Here is a 17,043-nt window from a genome sequence, read left to right on the forward strand (position 1 = left end):
CATTAGGTACACCAAACAAACTGACTCTTCTCATTATTCCTCAACTTACCTATAGGCCATGTGCTTTCTTTTTTACTTGCCAAACGAACCGCAATTTCATCTTGCATTTCCCAATTTTTCTTATACTACAAATGGATTGCAGCAAAATTCTTTAACTACCGTTATTAACAAAATTAATTCTTTCTACATCCCTGTCAAAAATTCAAATACATATTATGTACATTGGTTTTCTTCAATGATTTTACTTTTTCCTTCTTTCTTTGTACAAGAAAATAAGAGAAAGGGATCAGGAATCGACACGGTTCCTGTAGAATTATACGTGTTTCCTTATCAACAGACATAAATATCACTCCTTAGTTGGCTCTTTTAGATGAATTGAATGGCTTCAAACTCTAACCTAAACGTGTAGACTTCATAAAGGATTCTTCCTGTCTGAACAACGGTAAATTCTCTTTTTCTTGTGTTGCTATTTACCATCATGATACTTCAGTGAATCGAGACTGATTGTACCATCTAATTGTACCATCTAATTGTTCGATTGAGCAAGTGTCGCTCGTCAACAATGATACGTTAGAGACCTACGTAGTGCAGCTCGGGAGATTCAATTGTTATAGCATGTTATATTACCAGTAAAGGGTGGTGGAATAATAAAAAGTCATTCACTCTTAATCAAAAGTTTCTGGTTCGAGTCTTGAGAATAAAGTCCAGTCCTTTTGATAGAGAGGATTGAAACCGTAGTAAGCTTTCTATGACACGAAATGGAATTAGCTCAACCAATAGATTTCAAACATCAAAGAGTTAAACTAAAAAAGCATGTCATATAATATAGACGACGTGTATAGCAATGAATGTAGTAGAGGTCCCTGTGTTGGCAAGACGAGGAGTATATGCCAATGAATCCACCGACAATGGTAGATCCTCGTAAATTGCCAAGCTTAGCTTAACAAGGGGTAAAGGTTATTTTTTCTGCATCATCCCACTGCGCGTTTTCCTTGTGACCAACATCACGAGAGAGACAGTCTCAATCGTAAAGCAATGGAATGTATTATAGAGTTCCATGTGGTTGCGAGGCAAACAGTATATACTACCGACAGTTTTAGATGCTTGTAAAATGCAAGTAACGCATAGCTAACAAGTGTAATGACGGACTTATCTGGTATCCAAGAGAAAATGTCCTTTTCCTTTTGTTTCCCACCGTGCGTTTTCCTTGTGACCAACTTCACGAGTGTTACCGTTCACCGACTCGGTTTAGAAAAATAAGGTAATTATAGGATTTTCTGTCACACAAAACCGACAGCCATGCTAACAGACAGCGATTAAATACAACAATAAGGAGCATCATCCAGTTGTCTCCTGCTCACCCTCAATCCGAAATTTGTGAGGAAAAATATACACACACATAATGGAAAAGTTGTTGATGCACTTTGTAAGCGATAAAACAATCAAAAAATAGAGGAAGGGTAAATCGTAATCAAATATAATAATTCTAGAGATGCAAAGATGATAATGTTTGTTATAGATCCAGTGTTAGAAGGATGACAATGTATGTTCAAAAGATATATTAATCGGAAGTAGAGATATAGAGAGAGAAAGATAGAAAATGAGAGAGTTGTATTTGTTCAGATAGATCCCTCTTTACAATGTGGAGGTCTCCTTTATATAATAGAAGACCTTCCTCGAAAGAATCAAAAAGTTACAGAGATAGGTAACGTCTTTCTAGTGTAGACGCCGAGTTCTAAACGATGCCGCTTTCGTCCTCACGGCCGAGTTGTACCCGCTACGTTGGTCGGCGTACACTCATTGGGCGCGCCCGCTGGCGTAGAGATACTGAGGGTTAAATTTGACCCTATACAATAACGATCATGAATATGTGGACTTCAAAACAATAAACAATCGTTATCAAAGGTAATTGTTAAACCAACACGACGACGACACAGAGATCTTAGTAATCGAGGGTCGAGAGAGCCAAATATCCTAGTCTAGTGATCATCTTATGTTGCCAGATAGATTCTTGTCATCTACCTTAACATGAAAAAGCGTATCAAACCAGTTGCTGTTTCCAATCCCTAAAACCTCCTCCTTATGGGCAATCCATCTTCTGATGTCCTTCGCCTCAAACCCTGACTCATCATTACCAGCCATACCAGCTGAAACAGATTTAACTGCTTATATAGCTCTTCTTAGTCAATACACACCATGGAGGCAAGCAGTGGGTATTTCAGCTGCACACCTGTAAAACTCATCTACGGAAAAGATTATAATTAGGAATCAAATAATAAAAGATCAATAGCCACTACCTCGCCTAAATCCAGATGCTCTTTTATTGTGTGCCTCACACAACTTACATTAGTTGTGTGAGACTCCTTTTTCTCTCAGGACCCCAAATCTTACACTTCTGGGTCCACAAAACTGTGAGACAAAAAAGATGTCTCATACAATTAGTGTCAGTTGTATGAGACACAAAATAAAATTTTCCATTGCTCTTCATTTAGTACTATTTTTTTAATCCGAAGCTATTCAATTACTGCGACCACACAAAAAGGCAAATATTCTACTCCTTCATGACGTTTCATAATTGTTTGACAGTTGCGGCAAGTAAAACCACAACCTACTTCTTGCAACATCTAGTAATGTAACCATCCCTTTGGATGTCATTGTATGCGCCTCCAACTAAGAACCGCACTATAACAGTCACTGCAGCTCCAATATTGGGTGATAATTCAACATTGATGGTCCTGCAATTCTGCAATACCCATTTAACAGATCCTATGGCCTGAAATTAAAATTAGCCAAGAAATATGTGCAACTTAGATCTTTACAGCGACACTCAGACAGGCAGAAGATTTTTGACTTATCTCCTCAATTACTTGGTGTTAAAAGCCCAAATCTACCTATTATTTACTTGCTCCATCGGACAATGATAGATGAATGATATTGCATTCACAGTGAATTAAATTGCTAAACAAAAATATCAGATGTTTATCCATTTTTCATTCGGTCTCATAGGACCAACAGAAGAGAGCTTCAAATAATTTGGATACAAGAGATCATATGTACAATGTCTCATGGTCGAGTAGCAGAACATGAAGATTAAGGCAATCAGAGTTTCCTACAACACATAAACGGACAATTTCCTGCTACATTTATTTTTAATGTAGCAACAGCACTGAAAAGTTTTCAGCTTGACACAGGCATCCCTACCAGGAAAATCTCCCATAACAGATTCAGCCTGAGAGATGTTAGTCTGCTGTCCAGCTCTGCTCAACAATCTCACGCACCTTCCTGTTGTACTCGCGCTTATTCTCACTAAACATGCGTGCTGCTTCTGAATTTGCTGGCGAGTTTGGGTTTGGATCACAGAGCAAAGACTGCATTTGGAAAAAGTCACACATTAGGGGCCGTTTACAAGCAGACATGCTAATGCTAATGCTTTCTCGGTTCAGTTTCATTTACTCCAGCCCACGTTTATTACCGAGTTTGGTTAATGGGAATTGACTTGACTATCTTGGTCCCACACCAGACATCAATTAAATTTTACAAACAAATGATAAGATTCAGAAATAGAAAACACTACTGACCACCAAAAACTGAACTGGACCTTTATGGAAAGATAACAAAAATATGGCGGTGACAGATCTTTTGAACTCCCAAGATTAGTGCCTAGGTGAAACATAATGAAATAGACAGAATGATATTGAGCAGCTAAGACAGACAGGCACCAACTGAGCAGTGTCTCAGATGGAATTGAACCCAAGTAAAATTGTTTGAACCAAATAAATTTAACCAAAAAAAAAAAAATGCCTCTTAAGCATTTATAGACATAATCAATGTTCTAAGAACAAGGACCTGTTTGCTTTGGATTGATTCTTTTCTGTTATATTATTAATTTGTTGAATAAGTTAATTTTCTACTAGTGAAAATGATATCAAGCACAGTATATAGCATCTATGAACATCTTTTATCATCTAATTTGGACCAAAAAATGAAGCCTGCATTCCCAACTTATCCAAAATAACAGATATCCTGTTCTCATCATTGTACACTACTCTGCCACCAGTTCAAACAGAGAAATGCAAAGGAACACATAATCTATACGTGTCCACTAACACCTACATCCAAGGAGCTACTTGACCACCAAGAATATCATGTCTTAATAGTAGTATACTATCAGTACAGAATATGAAGTATAAAAGGACACAAAGCTACAAAGCTAATCAAGGTGGGGACAAAAGAGATGGTCTATGATGTGTCTAAAATAAATGCCAATACCAGGATGTCCATTATTCTGCATGGGAAAACACACACACACACACCAAGGAAATAAAATGAAAGATGCTTTTCACGCTATGTTTCTCCAATATTCTGTATACACATAAGGCATAATGATGTAAATATAATAACAATTTCAACATACCTGGATTGAAGTAAGTATAGCAGCTACGTCATATATAGGACTCCACTGATTTTGCAGTATGTCCAAGCATATACTTCCATCGGCGTAAACTGAGCAATAGATAAGATATGAGAAATCAGCAAAACTAAAGTCAAATTTTTGCTTTGCATGATAAAGTAGAATCAAGTCTTTATTTGAAAAGTAGAGTAGAATCGAGGCTAATACAAAAGGCAAGAAGTAGCCATTTTGAATGACGTGGGAGATCTAGGATTAACTTCTGCACAATGGCACAAATGAAAATAAAGACATAAAACCTAATTGGTATACACACATAAGATGAGCTCTCTCAAAAGCCAATACTTGAACATAAAAGATCACATTGCTCAGATTGCATGGGCTGTTTAGTCAAAACTGGGCATAAAAGATTATGGTACTCGTATTGCTTGGTCAGGTGAAAATAGAAGATAAGAAAAATAGGTGCAGCAAAACAATTTCAACTGACAAGCAGTACAGTATGTGGACTAATCTAGTATAAGTTGGGAGATATACTGAGCTACAGGCCTTAACACATACACATAACTTAACACTCATATGAATCACAAAACACATTCAATTAAACAAGCACAACCCAGGCAGCTACCAGAATATGGCTAATTCTCTCTTCATCAAGAATTTCAAGAAACAGAGAATTACTCTAAGCCATAGTAATTACCAAAGATTTTTGCAATATCTCCATCAACCATTACTGGGGAAAAAGTGTCACATCACACGACTCATTAACACAGCGACGCCAGAGTTGCCTATTACATATATATGGTATTACCATTCATATAAGTTCAAGGATAAAGATTTGGGCTGACCTTTGAAAAGGTTGAGTGGATGGGGGAGTCAATAATTTCTTAGAGTTAAGGAGTGAATTAAATTACCAAACATGTTATCTAATATAAGTACATACCACATACTATATGTCTGAATGGTTGGGAATTGAAATTTTTAAAGGAGGAGAATGTTTTGTGAAGAACAATGCTAATAGTCAAATATGGATTGAGACGAATGAAGGAGAAAAACATTTTTCTACATTCTTTATAAGGACATTCTATATTTTATAGGTATAGTGATGGCATGAGAATTAGGTCTCAGAGAGAATGGTGATGTTAGACTAGCAATACAGGATTAAGAATAATGATATATGAAATGGCCTATTGGTGGTGAAGGCATGATAGGATGATACAAAGGAAGAGAGCACACTACAAGGAATCGACTGAAATGGGGATTGAAGTGTTGATGCAGAAGGTGTGGCCGTGTGGGATATAAAAAATCTAAGAAGCTAGCTTCCTTCTCGCGGTACGCGGTGTGAGACACAATACTAACTATATTAAAAGGTCTCTGAATTGCTATAACCTCTTGTCAATACTACTAGTCGTCACACCACTTCCTAGACAAATCCCAACAAGATAAACTCAATTAACAACCGAAGCTTAAAGTTGAAAGTTTTACCTTTCCTAAGGTCTACAACTACGCGAAGAAAGAGGGAGAGAAAGATAAAAGCAACATTACTTGGGCTACTTACTATTTGGATGGAACATCCTGGAAATAAACCGCACAGTTGGAGGCTTGTTGGGGTAGTCCTCTGTAAACTGAAGGGTGAGCTTGAACGTACCTGTAAATAGAATTATAGAACACATATTTAATAGTCAAAATTGGGGTGGAAAGGCATGACTATAAATTTTGATGGTTCTTGTCCATACAAACTAGAGGCGCCTGCTCATACTTCATTTTATTGAAAGGGGAAAAACAAGAATGGAAAAGAGAAGAGAGAGCAAATCTTAATAACGACAATAAATATTTTTAAAACTGACTAACTACCTTAACCACCTAGAAGCAAATAAGAATATTCAGCACGGACGGGATCAGATATTAATTTATTATCATGCACCACAGAAACAGATTCCTAGAAACCTTCTTCATTACGAACGAAGCACCCAAAGTGGACTAAACTAATATGCTTTACTTAAATGGAAGTGATGAGATCCACACAAAATGTTTCATCCACATAGTCAAGTGACAAGATGCCCTTTACAAAACACACATAGTCAAGTGACAAAATGCCCTTCACTCACAGCGCGATAACAAAAATGACAAAGTAATGTAGAAAATAGCAAGTGGCATTTGACTGCACAAATATTCTTAGGAGGTATCTAACTATCCGTATGATGGACTAAGATTCAAAGTAATGCTTCTGTTCGTATTTTAAGCATCAATATGAAGAGAGAGAAACAAAGACAGCAACTGAGCAACAATTTACCTCCATCCCAAGGTGTATCATCAGGACTGCATTTCAAAGAAAAAAGAAAAGTTCATAAGTACAAAGAAACTACAGCACAAAGTACAAAAAAGATGCAGAGGATCCTGCAGATACCCGAATATAACGGCATTCCAGAGCATAATATTGTTGTCATACGGAGCACCACTGATGCCGGCAGGAGGATCCTGCTGTAACCTCTTAAAATCCCTCATCAATCTTTTCCTCGCCGGCGTCGACATCCTGACCGCCTAATCCCACAACTCACAATTCATCAACTTGCCAAATTTAACTTTAAACAATCAAAAGTTCAGCTCCCTACACTAATAAGCCACTAAATTAACATAGCAGTTTAGATTATAAGGCAATCACATGCCAATAAATCGAACCGAGTGGAAAACACTAAAACTAGGAAACCCTAGATCCACAAAAAAATGAAATTATAGCATAAATTTGTAGTCCAAGACATCACCATTGATTAATTTAGGGATCATGTGAAAATGAGGGAGATTAAATTACCTGAGTGACGAAGCGGCAAGAATTTCAAAGAGAATCGAGGAGATTGAAATTGAGCTTGGATGGAGTTCAGTTAAGACTTGAGAGTTTCTTGTGCGTCAGCTGCTTATAGGATTAGGAAATGAAGATACGGAGTTTGCGTGATATGTAAGCTGGTGAGATACGTGACCTGATACATCAGTTGCGCGTACTTACAGCTAATAGCCTGATAGTGTGCCAATAGGGGGATACTTATTTATTTTTTTATTAGGAAAAGTTGCACATTAAAAATTAACACGTATATATACTAGTAGTTTCTTTATATCATCCTTTCACAAAATATATACTAAAATTAATTAATACTTACATAATTGAAAAACATTTGATTTTATCTTAGATTACATACTTAAATATGCCAAAGGCTAGTATTACTTTGTAACTTTAAGACTTTTCTTATAAATAAAGTAAAAAGCACACTCTCCTACCAACTCAATCTCGATTTTTCTAGCCATATGTTACCAATTAAGTTTTGGTATATTTTCTTGAGTTTGATTGTCAACAGACGACGTGAAAAGCAGCATTTCTTGATCGACTTTTTTTTCCTATATTCTTCATCCATAACTTAATCAATTGCGCTATGACATAATTGTCTTCTCAAGGTTGATTGTTCTTTTTTAGAGGAATATTCAAGCCTCACATTTTTATGTGAATGTGCATATCATGCACAAAATTAAACTTCATAATATAAACCTATAAGTAATTATTACTTTTATTCATCAATAAGTATTAAGAGCTCAAAACTATAAAATGGCACAAATGCATGCCCTTTAAATATGAAGCGAAGATGGTGATTTATCAATCCATTGATTTGTATAAATGACAGAGTTGGTACTGCTAAGTTGAATTTAATATTATCAAAATGGACTAACCAAAAAACAAAAATAATAAGAAAACAAAAAGGAAAAAGACAAAGAATTTAGAGCTTTAATAAGTTGTCATGCTATTTTTTATCCACTGAATGAAAATTAGATAATCGAGTGTGATAAAATTAAGGAAAAAGGGTCATATATCTCTTGTACTTTCAAATAGTTCTGAATTTTATTATTATTATTATTATTATTATTATTATTTAGAGTTTGATATCTTCATTGAGTCGCTACCTTTTTTCACATTAGTGTATCAGAACAAGGAGCTCTGCTTCTCTCCCTATTTAACTAAATAGGACTTAGATAAAGGCAACATAACTTTCAAATAAAAATATTTATAAGATGTGAAAATAAATTTAAATGGGATTAGATTTTTTTTTTTAAAAATGGGATTAGATAGAGGAAAGCTTAGGAGGAATTGACACATTAATCAAAATGATGGTTGCTTTGTCCCTTTACTCTCCTAAAATGATTCGGTTATAGTAAAAATGTATTACCACTATTCCCAAGAAGCGTATAGTGCGTATGTAACTTGAAGAATGCAACAAACTAATTAAAAGCAGTAGAATGCGGACTAACAAAACTGCTGGTAAATGCATATGCAATTTCATCTTTCTTAAATATATATATAATTTTATCTGCAAGAAGTAAATAATAGCAGAGTTATAAGTCATATGGCAATATCTTTCGTCGTAGATCCATATTCTAGAGCTATTTGTTACACCTCCTTTTTTACACACTCCGAGGGATAGTATAAGTGAGTTTTTCCAATTAAAGTGACATTATTCGAAATGTGATTATTTATTCGATTATCAGAGTCACCACTTGGAATATTTAATTGGTGTCCCAAGTCACCGGTTTATTTTAAATCCCAAATCGAGGAAATTTTGACTTTCCTTTTGAAGTCTGCGAACCAGAAATTCTGAATAAGGAATTCTGTTAACCCGGGGGAAGGTGTTAGGCATCCCCGGATTCCGTGGTTCTAGCACGGTCGCTTAAACTACTATAATTGGCCTATTATTTGATTTTAATACATGTTTTAGCCTATGGTACAATTTTACTTATTAACCGCTTTTAATAATTATTGTTGCATATTGCAAATCATGTCACGGGAACCATACCCACAATCTGCAACATGTCTGATTTTAAAAATTAAATTGTGGACGGGTCACATAAATGTACCCCCGGATTTTTAGTAATTATGCGTCACAACTACGTCACAGGAACCGTTCCCGTAGCTATGACAATTAATTAATTAACGCGCCTAAAGCAACTACGTACTTTCAAGTTTGCGAGGGCCATGGAAAGTTCAACTAATGGCACACCTCAATTTTAAAAGGGTTATTATTTATTACCCGAGGGCCATGGGTTATCTATTTTTGCACTATGGCACACCTCGATTCTAATTTTAAAGGAAGTTCGAACTAAGCTTTTGAGGGCCATGAACTATATCTTTGGCTAATATGGCACACGTCAAACTAATTTTAAGAATCTAACTAATTAAAGAAAGCATAAAGGAATTCTAATTACTTTTTAAGCTAATTGTTCGAACCAATTTTAGACTCATGGACTAACATTAGAAGCAAACAAGTGATTGGCTGAATAGGCCTAGATCAACAACAATTAAAAGAAATGTTGGGCTCAAACAACTGACCCCAAATACCAAAGGACATGCGGATTCTTTATTTACGACTGGCCTCAAGTCCAGGCCCAACATGAGCCCAAATCTTTTGAGAACTAAGTATCAAAGGGCGCAGGACTCGAGTTCGAGTCTCCAGGGCACGCAAAAAGCATCAGAAATCAGGGATATTGACATGAGCCCAACAGGGTTTTCAACAATACACAACAATCTGGCAATCATACTCAAATCAATCTTCAGCTAATTTCAAAAGACAATTGGAGATTTCAAATCTAATTAAACCTCTGTTCAATACATATAACAACAAACAAAATCTTATGGGACTGTCCAATAAACAAATCTGAATCTAAACATCAACCTCAAACTAAACATGCTTACAAGCACATCATGAGTAACTCTGTACATAATCCGACCCTTAAAGTAATAGCCCAGACCATTTTACTTATCGAAAATGACTATAAACTGACTACTGACTTAGAAGCCATTCCATTAATAATTTTCATGAAGTAAGGTACTACATGGTTTTCCAAATAGCAAAATACAACACTAGGATAAACTCCAACTGAAGATTTCTGGTTTCAAACCTATGCATATCAACTTAAAACAATTTAAACAAATTCCCACAACAAACACTGATTTCGACAGGCTACCACAGATCTGAAACATGTTTAATTCTGCTGAGATTTCTACTGCACCGATTCTCTACCATCCACACATATGAACATAAACTTCAACTCATTCAAACTAAACAAATGAAAGAAAACATTTGTCCAACACTATAAACAGAACTTAAAACTATAATAGACAAGAACAAACATACGCATGAGGAGAAATAATTAATTACAGAACCAATGTAATGCAGAAATAACATCTAATGAACAAAACAACATTGATTTTCAGCTCAATCAAACAGCCTCAACCCTTTCATTTCAACATGCCAATGGAGTTCAGTGAATACCTGGTTACAACAAAAACAACAAGGAAAATGAGCTGGGAATTTAAGATGAAACAGCAGCAGTAACAGTGTATCAGCAGCAATGTAACAGTAATAAACCAGCAACTCAAAACCAAGCTTTCAAATCAACTTAAGCTTTCTTAAACCAGATATACGACTTGGAAACTTTTTGAAACTCCAATGAACCAAAAGGAAGCAAAAACCAGAAACCAAAGCCAAATTTTCAGCAAAATTTCAGTGTTTTAGAGCTTGAAAGAGACTCAGCCGTTTTCTAATTCTTTCAGTGTTTTTTTTAATCTCTGAATTTCTAAAATCTCTAAAATCTGACTTGTGAGTGAAAAAACAATGACTTTATAGGCAAGCCTTAGGGCAGCAGAAATAAGTTAAGTTTTTGCCCTTTAATCCTTTTTAAATTTTCATTTTTGCTCCTATGTCCTTAATTAAAAATCAGTTTTTCAAAGTTAGTCCCAAACCCACCTTCCAGGAAGCTTCCCTAGTCAGTTATGAGAGATTACCTAGCTTAAATTCTCTAAACTACCCTTTAAACCCCTGCGATTTACTTCAGTAAACCAAACGGGTCAAATTGACCCAAGGCAAACCAGATATGGGCCTTCAAAACCCGGGCTAAATCCCTTCTTTGGCTTCTGATCTTCAAAGCCCAAAACTCAAATCAAACTAAAAACCCACAGAATAATAGACTAAACAGAGTTGCCAAAATCAGCATTCTTTTTCTTTTAAAAAAATGAAATAAACAAAAGCAAGGACTAACACGAAAATTAAAGATAATATGCACTTAACATGTTTTCTTTTCTTTTAACCTCAAGCATGCAAACAGAAATTGGTTCGAACAAAATAAACAGAAAAAATAAAAATAATAAGGAAAATAAAGGATGAAACAGAAGGAGACGGAGACGAGAAATAAACATGAAAAAATGAAGAATAAAAAAAAAGGTACCTATGGGGACGGTCTGGACAGTAGAAATTGAACAATCTTCAAAATCGTTCAAATTTTTGACCAATCTTGAAATTAATCGTGTGTTCCCGCCGGGAACACACGAATAAGATCAAATTTGACCCAAAATCTTCATTGACATGGCGATTTGGACGTTTTGAGATTTTAAGGTTTGGGGTCAGTTTTAGATTTAAGATTTGAGAAGATTAAGAGGGATTCGAGGGGAACTATGTTGAGATTTGGAAAGAGGAGGGTGAGAGGGTTCTGGGGTGTTATTTTCAGGTGGATTGGAGTGGTTTATGGTGTCGCCGCTGGCCGGTGGGGAGTTGGTATCTAAGGGCGGCGGATTTCTAGGGTTATTGGTCTCTGAAAATTAGAGACGATGAATGAGGGAGGTGAGAATGGGGGGGGGGGGGTGGCCTAGGTTCCGACACTTAAATACGAAGGGGGACCTCAGTTCTGGCCCGTTGGATCAATGAGATCCAACGGTTGAGATGAAACAGGGTGAAACGGGGTCGTTTGGTTATCTGAGCGGATGGACCGGGTAAAAACAACGGGTTTGGGCCTATTTGAGACGGGTAAAGGGTGAAAAATGTTTGGACCTATGGGAAATTAATTAAAACAACCCAACAAGACTTCTCTTTCAATTCCTTTTCTTTTCCTCTTTTTTTTTATTTTCAAAAATTCTTTTTCTTTTCAAAAAATAAAATTAAATCCTAAGTTAATTCCCAAACCAAATTATCCTACCAAATTAGATTAATTACTCAAAATAATATTGACCACAACTAATTAATTACCAATATTAAAAGAAAACTACAAAATTCGAAGCTAATATGCATAAATGAGTTTATTTTTTTTGCGATTTTTCTATTTTTGTAAAACAAACTAATTTACTAATTAATCTAAAAATGTAAAATTAAGTCCTAAATGCAAATGCAATGTATTTTTGTATTTTTCACGAATTAGATAAAATAAACGTGCACAGACAAATGCAAACAATTAACAAAAAATGCTACAAAAATCTACGAAATTTCAAATAATGGGAAAAATTTATTTTGTTTGAATTTATGGGATTAATTCATATAGGGCAAAAATCACGTGCTCACGCTGCCCCTCTTTGCTCGAAGACACGAAGGGTTTTCGGGCATAGATAAAATGAGCAATTATGAGGGATTTTTGCCCGTTTGAAACTCCATGAGAAGCATTTTTGAAAAGAGCCCGACCGAACCCTGCTTCAAAGGTTGCCTACATATCCTTGGCTATAAAGGAATCAGGTCAGTGTAGTTCTGGAAGTTTTGGTAGTTGGGACTATCGGAAAGCTGTGATTTTACTGTTGCTGCTACTGCTACCGCTTGCTGAACTCCTTATTACACCAAAATGGAAAGTAAAAAGCTAAACTAGCTAAGCCTATCAGCTACGAGTTACAAGATTCCTATCTATAAATCCTTTGAAGCTTGATATTGAGTCATGGCTGGCTCTTGCTGCAGACTCCAATCTGAATCTTGATGCTCGTCAACTGTAACCGCTGGTTCATTCTTCAGCTTTGGATCAAGGCGGGACATGCGAGGCCTGTGATTTCAATCATATCTTGGGCAGCCCGTGTCTTTCTCCGCTTCAGCACTCTGAGTTCACTTCTTTTTGTTCTTTTCTCTTCTTTTCTTTATTTTGGATTGAGACTCATTCTTTTGGTCATCTCGAACCCTGTGCCTCGAGGACAAACCTGCTCAGACACGAAAACAAACAAACGAACGAAATTTTTCTGCCCCAGTTTTCACGAGGAAAATTTCGTGAGTTATTTGTAACTAAGATCTAAACTTTTTTTTTTGAAAGCGATAACATAAGGATTGTGTATTTAGGAAGAAAAGGCGACTAGGGAATGGAGGCCCTAGGTCTAAAATCTAAACTAGGAATTGGAGCCCTATGTTGGTAAAAAAGGCGACTAGGGAATGGAGGCCCTATGTCTAAAATCTCAACTAGGGATTGGAGCCCTATGTTGGCAAAAGGCGACTAGGGAATGGAGGCCCTATGTCTAAAATCTCAACTAGGGATTGGAGCCCTATGTTGGCAAAAGGCAACTAGGGAATGGAGGCCTTATGTCTAAAAATCTCAACTAGGGATTGGAGCCCTATGTTGGCAAAAGGCGACTAGGGAATCGAGGCCCTATGTCTAAAATCTCAACTAGGGATTGGAGCCCTATGTTGGCAAAAGGCGACTAGGGGATGGAGGCCCTATGTCTAAAATCTCAACTAGGGATTGGAGCCCTATGTTGGCAAAATGAGACTAGGGGATGGAGGCCCTAAGTCTAAAATCTCAACTAGGGATTGGAGCCCTATGTTGGCAAAAGGCGACTAGGGAATGGAGGCCCTATGTCTAAGATATCAACTAGGGATTGGAGCCCTATGTTGGAAAAAGGCGACTAGGGAATGGAGGCCCTATGTCTAAAATCTCAACTAGGGATTGGAGCCCTATGTTGGCAAAAGGCGACTAGGGAATGGAGGCCTTATGTCTAAAATCTCAACTAGCGATTGGAGCCCTATGTTGGCAAAAGGCGACTAGGGGATAGAGACCCAATGTCTAAAAATCTCAACTAGGGATTGGAGCCCTATGTTGGCAAAAGGCGACTAGGGAATGGAGGCCCTATGTCTAAACATCTCAACTAGGGATTGGAGCCCTATGTTGGCAAAAGGCGACTAGGGGATGGAGACCCTATGTCTAAAATCTCAACTAGGGATTGGAGCCCTATGTTGGCAAAAGGCGACTAGGGAATGGAGGCCCTATGTCTAAAAAATCTCAACTAGGGATTGGAGCCCTATGTTGGCAAAAGGCGGCTAGGGATGGAGGCCCTATGTCTAAAAATCTCAACTAGGGATTGGAGCCCTATGTTGGCAAAAGGCGACTAGGGAATGGAGGCCCTATGTCTAAAAATCTCAACTAGGGATTGGAGCCCTATGTTGGAAAAGCGTAAAAATAGAGATTGGGGTCCTAAGCTACCATTTTTTTTGAATTTTCTTCTTATCTTCTTTTTTTTTTTCATTTCAAGTTCCTCTTTTTTTTTAACTTTTTTTTATTTAACGGAATGAGTAAATGCGGGAAAAACTTGGAGGCGACTTCCCTTTTTATGGATTGTTGCTGCAAAGCTATTTTTAGCACTTGCGTATTTCTTTTTTCTTTTTGTTTGTACCTGCTTCTTGCATGGTTGCTTTGGATTGCACCTGTTTTAAATTTTCAAACAAAGAAAAATTGTTAGTTTGAAACGGTGGTTGGTTTTGTGGCCTTGATTGTTTTTGATCACTTGATCTCGATCCAACTCTTTTGGTGAGGACCTCTGTTGTTGGCTGGCTTTTCTGAAAGCTGCTCTTTATTCTAAAACCGAAGAACTCAACTTTTCCAAAATTTCTCATGACGGTTCACCCGTATAGGGCTTTGGCCCTTTCAACTTATTCTGCCTCTAGGGGCTTTTGACTTCGGATTTCTTTTCATTTTCCATAACTTTGATTTCAGAGCATCGGCCATCATGGCCAGTCGGGATCGACTTGATGTACCCGCTGAGGCTGGGTACTTTTCTTTGGACTTGGCTTTTATTAAGCAGAACCCTGTAAAACCAATCTTGCCACCTTTTCTTTGTATTAGTTTCAGAACAGCGTTAGACCGAGAGGGATTCAAAGAAAAGTAAACAAAGGACAAGAAAGTAAATTTAAGGAGAAGTGTCCCTTTCGGGGAGGAAAGAAGGACTTATCTGGAGTACATGCAAACTTTAATAGACACGACATGATTCTTGGACTGGATACCCGATCTGCACAACTATCCAACTTCTCATAAGCCCACTGCGACCCATGTTTTAAAACCGAGATACCTTGCCAGGACTCTTTCAGTGCCAATGGTGATGAGGGATTTCTTCTTTTCGATCAACGGCGCCCTTTGCGAGTTTTCGCCAATCGACCTCTCTCATTTCTCTTCTCACCATCGCCTTATAGTGCTCTTTCCGAGTTTTTACTAACAAGACTCTCTCGTTTTTCAGTTTCTCTGCTCAACATCGCCTTACGGTGCCCGTAGGGTTTCACCAATAAGACTCTCTCATTTTATTTCTCTCATCTTGATTGCATTGAATCCAAACAACCGCATTCTCCGGTTTTGAACACCTTACACCGATCGATCGGAAGGACTTGAACAAGGTTTGGGTAAAAAGAACTTGGATCGAATTACAACTTTGGAACCATTCAGGCGGGATCATCGCCGAACCATTATAACATCTGCCCCAGTTTCACTTTTTAGGGGAAATTGGATTTTTGTTTTGGTGTGAATGAACCCCAGAGAGAGGCTTCCTACGTATCCTTTTGGAATCAAGTCGAACGTAGTTCAGGGAAACATTTTGTTTTGTTGTTGTTTTTTTTTTACAAACATCTTCAAGTTCCAAAGAGGGTAATGAAACAAAGGTAACCGGCTCAAAGGGTTAGCAAAGGATTGGAGTGTTTGGGGTAGTGAGAATGAACGCCTTCGTCATCCCAATCGGATAATGTTGTTGCTGCAGAAAGACTAGACATAGTACCTTTTGACTGCGTCTGCATTTACAGCTGTTTCGGGGTCATTCCCTTCGATATCTCCCAGGTATAACGCCCCTCTTGGCAACAATTTTCTGATAATGTATGGCCCTTTCTAGTTAGGAGCAAACTTTCCTTTTGCTTCCTGATGATGGGGAAGAATACGCCTTAGAACGAGTTGCCCCACTTTAAAGTTTCTAGGCCGCACTTTCTTGTTGTAGGCGCGGGCCATTCTTTGTTGATACAACTGCCCGTGGCAGACTGCGGCCATCCGCTTTTCATCGATCAGGGTTAACTGTTCCAGACGGGTTTTGACCCATTCACTGTCTTCAATTTCGGCTTCCACAATGATCCGAAGAGAAGGGATTTCAACTTCTGCGGGTATTACGACTTCAGTGCCATAAACCAAAAGATACGGGGTTGCTACGACTGATGTGCACACCGTAGTGCGGTATCCCAACAATGCAAACGACAACTTTTCATGCCACTGCTTGGAACTTTGAATCATCTTTCTCAAAATCTTTTTAATGTTCTTGTTTGCTACTTCGACGGCACCATTGGCTTTGGGCCGATAAGGAGTAGAATTTCGATGCGTGATCTTAAACTGCTCACATATCTCCCTCATCAAGTGACTATTCAAGTTTGCAGCATTATCTGTAATGATAGTTGCAGGAATACCGAAACGACAGATGAGATTAGAATGCACAAAGTCCACCACAGCTTTCTTGGTGACAGATTTGAGAGTAATTGCTTCAACCCACTTCGTGAAGTAGTCAATAGCGACCAATATGAATCTGTTTCCATTTGAAGCTTTTGGCTCGATCGGCCCAATGACGTCCATGC

The 17,043-nt window shown here is 37.6% G+C and overlaps 1 protein-coding gene across 2 annotated transcripts; it reads right to left on the reverse strand.

The window, feature by feature from the left end:
* Window positions 1-2,934: 2,934 nt before the first annotated feature.
* LOC109217441 (ubiquitin-conjugating enzyme E2 2) lies at window positions 2,935-7,389 on the reverse strand. 2 transcript variants are annotated; one of them, XM_019381688.1, is made up of 6 exons: window positions 7,215-7,389; window positions 6,813-7,013; window positions 6,699-6,724; window positions 5,964-6,053; window positions 4,415-4,503; window positions 2,935-3,368 (listed from the first exon to the last, which is right to left on the reverse strand). In XM_019381688.1, exons 2-6 carry the CDS (start codon window positions 6,935-6,937, stop codon window positions 3,240-3,242), a joined length of 459 nt encoding a protein of 152 aa, XP_019237233.1. In that variant the 5' UTR covers window positions 6,938-7,013; window positions 7,215-7,389; the 3' UTR covers window positions 2,935-3,239. The 2 variants fall into 2 exon arrangements, with proteins under 2 accessions (XP_019237233.1, XP_019237232.1); XM_019381687.1 differs by having other exon boundaries at window positions 6,813-6,946; window positions 7,215-7,387.
* Between the last annotated feature and the right edge of the window lie 9,654 nt (window positions 7,390-17,043).

Source organism: Nicotiana attenuata, unplaced genomic scaffold (assembly GCF_001879085.1).
Source record: "Nicotiana attenuata strain UT unplaced genomic scaffold, NIATTr2, whole genome shotgun sequence".
Taxonomy (NCBI): domain Eukaryota; kingdom Viridiplantae; phylum Streptophyta; class Magnoliopsida; order Solanales; family Solanaceae; genus Nicotiana; species Nicotiana attenuata.

Bases quoted from the DNA above. Each gene is read 5' to 3' on its own strand.
- LOC109217441 (XM_019381688.1), bottom strand. From the start codon at position 6,937: ATGTCGACGCCGGCGAGGAAAAGATTGATGAGGGATTTTAAGAGGTTA. The intron at 6,725-6,812 runs GTATCTGCAGGA...TTTGAAATGCAG, and splicing joins TGGAATGCCGTTATATTCGG to TCCTGATGATACACCTTGGG. The intron at 3,369-4,414 runs GTATGTTGAAAT...TTCCAAATGCAG, and splicing joins CTATACTTACTTCAATCCAG to TCTTTGCTCTGTGATCCAAA.